General features: G+C 27.8%; 1 protein-coding gene across 1 annotated transcript; it reads right to left on the reverse strand.

Annotated features, from left to right (window-relative positions):
• Positions 1-339: 339 nt before the first annotated feature.
• On the reverse strand, positions 340-4,226 carry LOC120088846 (transcription factor MYB63-like). The gene is made up of 3 exons (XM_039046289.2): positions 3,867-4,226; positions 1,944-2,073; positions 340-1,228 (listed from the first exon to the last, which is right to left on the reverse strand). Exons 1-3 carry the CDS (start codon positions 4,003-4,005, stop codon positions 487-489), a joined length of 1,011 nt encoding a protein of 336 aa, XP_038902217.2. The 5' UTR covers positions 4,006-4,226; the 3' UTR covers positions 340-486.
• Positions 4,227-6,857: the final 2,631 nt, after the last annotated feature.

The raw sequence follows: 6,857 nt of genomic DNA on the forward strand, positions 1-6,857 counted from the left end.
CAAACCTGATTCAATATATAGTTTCTTGCAATTTGCCTTTACAATATGCTTCTTTCAAATGTTGGTACCTAAACCTATTTCTTTCCTAAAGACTTCTCTTGATTCAATATTCCTTTCAAACTTGACTCCATATGTTTTTTCTTTTTTCTTTTTTCTTTTTTTTTTTTTTTCCTTTTTTTTTTTTTTTTTTTTTTTTTTTTTTTTTTTTTGCTGTTTTATATACATCTTGCACAAAACATATTAATTTTCCCTTGGAAAAAAACAGTAAAATTAACATCATTAATGTGCATATATAGGCAGAAATTAAGTCCTAATTAAAAGTGCATGATGTGTACTAAATAGGAGAAGTTAGTAATAATAATGGATTTACCTACCAAATATATCAAAGTAACAAGTACTAAGTCAAATTCTTTTTAATAAAAAAAGTACTATAAATTCTTTTTATGTGGTTTTTTTTTTCTCTTGAAGTTATTGGATTTTTTAGCTCTAAAGTTGTTGAGTGAACCCATCTGTAAAATAAGCCATGCAAGGGTCTACATCGTTCACAAATAATCTCTCCGCCGCGGTCGTGTCTTCGGCATCGGCACGGCCATCGGATTCTGGCGGCCGGTTCAACCCCAACTCGTTCTCCAAATACTTAAACCACTTGTGATTTTCGAAATTCTGGTTTTTTTGTGCTCCAAAGTTTGAACCTTGACAATAATTTTGATCTACCACGTCAGATTCGAACAAATCTATGTCTAAATCTAACATGTTCCAAAAATCTTTGTCGCATTCCAATGGGATATCAATTCCCATAGTGTTTGATTGAGATTCCAATTCCGATTCCAATTCCATTTGTTTATTCTCTTTCTTCTTCTCCACTTCTTCTCCAAAATCAAAGTGGTTTTGGAGCCAACTTGAATTTGAATTTGAGGTGTTAGTTGAAAGGGAGCTGGTTGTTTGTGGTTTAGGACAAAAGAGGTTGTTATTGTTGTTGTTAATAGTGGAGTTGGTCTTGTTGAGTTGTTCTGTCTCTATGTTCTGATTTTGGTTGGAGGATAGTAAGCTGGAGGAGGAGGAGAAAGAGGAGGAAGAAGATGTCGGCGACGACTCTTTTGGTTCGTCACTAGAGTTTTCAGGAACAACATTGGTCATTGGCAATAATCTCTTCTTTAAATGTGTGTTCCAAACGTTCTTTATCTCATTGTCCGTTCTACCTGGCAAACGAGATGCAATTTTAGACCACCTGCAAAGTGTAGATTAATTCGTTAAAGGAAAGGTGGATTGAAGATTTAATCTCTAATATTATACTCCTAAAATTGTAGGGTTTTAATCCTAGAAATGCCTTCTTTGTGTCTATTAGATTTCCATTATTTACTACAAGAACAATCTAAAATTTCATAATATTGCATAATCTTGAAATAGTAAAATATCATACCACATCGATAATGAAAATTACGATCATACTTAATAAGTCAAGATCTATTAGATACATAAAATTAAAACTTTTATCTGAATTTTAGTTTTTTTTTTAAAAAAAACCAAAGACCGCCATCATATTATAAACTTAATTTTATTAAAGTATAGAAGACCTACGTTAAGACAATACTAAAAATTCAAAGACAGAATTATTCCCAAGAAATTATAGTAATTAAGTTATAAACTAAGATACTAACATTCCACGACGATAATAGAATCATATTGAATAATTTTGTTTTAGTTCAACAATTGTATCGTATGAAGTGAATCATCAACCTTTACTTTAAAATGATAAATTGATGTTCATATCTTATCTACTTAATTATGTTCAAATGATCATATTCAATAACTATTAAAAAAATGAAATATAATTGAACAAGATTTAAGCACTATGAAACAAAGTCAATTTAGATTTTCATGGTGTGAAAATGCATTATTTTATTATAAATAGATATATAGAGGAAATAAATAGAATGGTATACTTGTTTCCCCAAGTTTTATGCAACTTGATTATGGTTTCCTCCTCCTCTTGTGTAAAGTTTCCTCGTTTCACGTCTGGTCGAAGGTAGTTGATCCATCTTAGCCGACAACTTTTCCCACACCTTAACAATCCTATAAAAACGTTTAAAAAAATCAAAAAAACATCTCAATATAATGATCGTTTATCTTAAAATCTAGAGAAAATCCAACACTTGCATGTGTTTGAATTTGATTTTTATTTTTAAACAAAATTTTCATACCATTAAAATTAATTTTAACTTAAGGGATTTTAAACAACTATTTCAAAACATTCCATTAAGCTATAGATTGATTCTAATCATTATTATATAATCATATGCTTTGACAAAAAATAAAAAAGAATAGAAAGCCAAAATTTTTCATGCTTAATTTAACCATCTCTCTCTTGAATAATATTGTAAGGGAAGAGAAGTCTTTATGGGTAATTTTCTATGTGAATATTCATCTACTCCACTTCCTTAATTGGGCAGATTTGTCACCTTTTTCATCTATTAAAGTTGAAGTCAAGTTTTAACTAGCTTTTTTTCCTTTTCTTCTTTTTCTTTTATCTCTTTTTTTTTAAAAAAAAAAAAAAAAAAAAAAAACTTTAATCTTTTGTTTGGTAAATTTCCACAAGTTTTTATTTTTTTTACCAAAAAAAAAAAAAAAAAAACAAGTGGGATAGATTGAAAAATGGAGAAGTATGTAGGTTATTGGTAAACAAGGTTGTTGGTTGGTTGAATTTGATGTGACTATGAGTCACTTATTATTGAAGAATTTTTATCCCTAACTTCATGTTTCAATTTTTTAGTTAGGTAGAAGATGATTAATTGCTTTCAAATGTAACCCATCAATTATTATTATTATTTATAAAAACCTTTTGAGGGAAGGTATCATTTTGCCACACACACAATTGAGATTTGAATTGAGATAAAGATCGCTAAACTAACTAAAACTATATTAGTGAGTTCAGCTAAGCTAACCCATAATATATATAAATTTGGTAGCTTTAACTGACTCTTATTTGTTTCCAAATAAATATTCCAATCACGTATTTTATAATTAAAAATAATACAAACACGTGTAAATTTATGATTTGGTCATTTAACTTTTTGTCTATTGTGGTTAAGTGCAATGGATTAGAAAACCCTAAAAAAGAAATTAAAATAATGTACTTTCTGAGGGTTTAGGAAACAAATTGATTAATGAAATCTAATTTTTTTTTTCATGTATGGAATGTTTATGAAAACGGGTTTAAATCTGTAGATAGTGGGAAATATTGGTAAATTATTGAAAATTAGATGTGTAATTAAGATGGAGAAGGAATAATTATAAAAGAAATTAGCAAAAAAGTCATTGTTTGTAGGGTTGAAATTTGGCCAACTAATTTGTTAAAAATGAAAACGTTTCAAACTTGGGTTGGAAGTGATTTTTTTTTCCCTTCTTATGATTGAAATGACTTGAAAGGTCAGCATCCTCAACCCTCATCAGTGAATATTTTTTGTTTTTTTAAAGAAAAAAGAAAAATCCAACCTACTTTCGAAAGTAACGTATGTAATTTTTTTGGCATTGGTAACAAATGTCCAATGCATGCAAGAAAAGAGAAAAAAAGAAAAAAGAAAAATCCTCCAAATTTTAAATTTTGCTGTCAAATTTGTAATAATACGAATTTATCAGAATATCATCCGTTTCAAAGTAATGAATGGAAAAATTAAGCGAAACCCAGATTCAGAAATAGTGAAAAAGATGGAATAAGAGAGAGAGTTGAGGCGAGGAGATGGAGGTGGAGGATCGGTTCTGGGTGACCGTGGACGGCGGTCGGCGGAGGAGGAAAAACAAAAGGGAAAAAGAGAGATGTTGTAATGTAAATGATTGTAAAGTAATGAGAGAGTATATATTATATGTACCTGCTTGTTTAGGGAGAGCTCTCCAATTATCATGGCCATGGTTTTGGATGAAAGTGATGAGCCTCAAATCTTCAGCAGGGCTCCATGGCCCTCTCTTCACTTGACTCTTATCACAACATGGAGCCCTTCCTTTCCCCATTTCTTCTTTAATTTGATGGTGTTTCTTTTAATTATCTCCTCTAATAATTTCCTCTCTTTACATATATATATATATATATGAGTGTTGTTTTATATATAAAAACACAAGTATAGGAAAAAACCACACAATGAGATGCAGAGAGAGAGAAAGTAGAGAGAGAGAGAGGACTCAACACAAGGTTCTTGCCATAAAACATAGGATGGGAATACTTTGCAATAAATAGAGGGGGAGATTCAAAGATATATATATATATATAATCACTATTGAGAAAAAAAAAAGACTTTTTTATTTATATATATGACCTTTTTTTTATTACCATATGTGGCGTGGAGAATTCAATCTTTAATCTCGAAGTTCAGAGTATAATTCTTAGATGCTGGAAAAAAACCATAGTACCTAGTCCTTCCATTCAGTATTTGACACGTTATTAAATGATTTATTAATTTATTATTTATTTATTTCATGGACTCCACATAATTCTTAAAAGATATTTTTATGATAAGCAATGAATGGAGATAAGGTAGTACGGAATATTTCATACTACCGTAGTACTAAAAATTTTCTCAACCAATGCCTATTTTCATGTGCATCCCACTAAATTATCCTATCATAATTTTTCATGTAGTATTCTTCTTAATTCTTTTTTTTTTTTTTGAGATATTTTAATTCTATTTTGTTTATATTACGAAAATGTGATGTATAAAGATAAGTACATTTTAGAATGCATCGAGTATAGTACCTAGTCCTTCCATTCATTATTTGACATGTTATTAAATAATTTATTAATTTATTTCATGGACTCTGCATAATTTTTAAATGCTATTTTTGTGATAAGCAATGAATGGAGGTAAGTTAGTATGAAAAATTATTCCATATTACCGTTGTACTATACATTTTTTTGAACAACATCTTTGTGTGCATTCCCACTAAATTGTCATATCATAATTTTTTGTGTAGTAAATTCTTCTTAATTCTTTTTTTTGGATATTTTAATTCTATTTTGTATATTTGATGAAAATGTGATACATAAAGATAAGTGCATCTTGAAATATATCGAATATTACTATTATATATATATATATATATATGACCGAGTGTTATAAATATATTGATAATAAATTACTTGAAGGGGTAAAAAAATAAATGAATTTTTCGCTCCCAATTTGTGGGCCGTGTTTTTTTTGTTTTTTTTCCAATTAGATGTTCATGTATTAGTTAGGTTTAATTTGTACCTTATATTTTTAGTTTCATTAGATTGGACCTTAGTCTCATATAACTGTTACTTTGAAATAAAGGATTTTGAGTTATTAACTTTTTTATAGACTTTTATTTGAAGAATTGTTTATAAAAAGATATATTCTTTCATTGTATTGATGACACCTTGCTAAAGAAAGTATTAGTTGATTAACTAATATTATTATGTATTAGTCATCACGACGTTTGTGATCCAAATCTTTCCATTTTTATTATACTCAAAAAACGATAAGACTTCAGAGAAAAACATTACAATTGATTTTTTCTTCTCAAAATTAGTGAGTTTTGAGAGATTCATTTTAATGAATGATCTCCCAGAGTTGGGTTTGCTAGAATTCGTGAGTTTTGAACGATATTTACCTTATTGTTTTTAAAAGTTTAAAGCATGAAGCTAACGTCAAATTCAAAACAAAAGTTAAAATTTTTCCAAATCTAAAGTTTAATTTGATGAAATTGAAACTTTATACAGTAAAATTTATATACCTAAATCAATTAATGATAAATATATATATATATATATATTAATTAATTAAGTATTTTTAATCTTAATATAACTGAAGTGGTTTAAACATATTCTCTCGATTAAAAAAAAATGAAATTCGAAGCTTTCATCTTGAACTAAATCTAAAAAATAAATAGGTGGATTTTGAAAATAGAAAAATAAGTGAAACTATTTACACAAAATAAATTTTTTTAATATTCTTTGATAGAGATTGATCGAAGTTTATCAGTATATATCACGGATACACATTGATATAAGTCTATCAATATTTTTTTACTATTTATGTAAATAGTTAAACATTTTTTTTATATATGAAAATTTCTCAAATAAATAAATAATTAAAAATAAAATCAGAACCCTAGGGATCAACCACCTTGATTTTCCATTTTGTTATCCATTCCACAATCTAGTATTATTATTTTTCAACCAATAAAAAAAAAAGAAAAAAAAAACTTGGTTAGGGATTCTCTGAGGTCAATTATTTGAGGAAGGTAAGTTTGCAACCTAAGATCATCACCATCAACATGACAGGTTGAGGGCATCCATCCAATGTCACTGTTTTACCAAACTTAAATTGTGATTTCATATCATCCACTTAAATTATTAATTCTAATATTGTACAATATATTTATTAAAAATTATATATTTAATTTTTATATATAATTGGCAATTACCACATCCCAATCTTTTTGGCTGTTCCATCATTCTCTGTGTTGGTAAGTTCAAAAGCTTTGATTTTTTTTCCATTTCAATCCCAAATTATTATGTAAGCAATGTAACAAACCCATTTAACCCATTATTTTGCTCATTTACCTTTTCTATCAACCTTCCATTTTTTAATCCCATTTTTCTTCTTTAGATCCTTTTATCTAATTTAATTCATTTGTGACAACTAATCCATAAAATTATCGACTTATGCATAGCTCATTTGATCTCTTTTATGGTGACAAAATTGTCATCTTAAGTATAATTTAATAGTTCTTTTAACCATAAATTTGTCTCTTGCTTATGTAGATTCAAATGATGTTGGTTAGTTTCTTTTTTGTTAAAAAAAAAAATGTAGATTTTTTTTTTTAATTTAAGATTCCTATTTCTT

This window comes from Benincasa hispida, chromosome 10 (assembly GCF_027475165.1).
Source record: "Benincasa hispida cultivar pf3 chromosome 10, pf3_genome.v1.1, whole genome shotgun sequence".
Classification (NCBI taxonomy): Eukaryota; Viridiplantae; Streptophyta; class Magnoliopsida; order Cucurbitales; family Cucurbitaceae; genus Benincasa; species Benincasa hispida.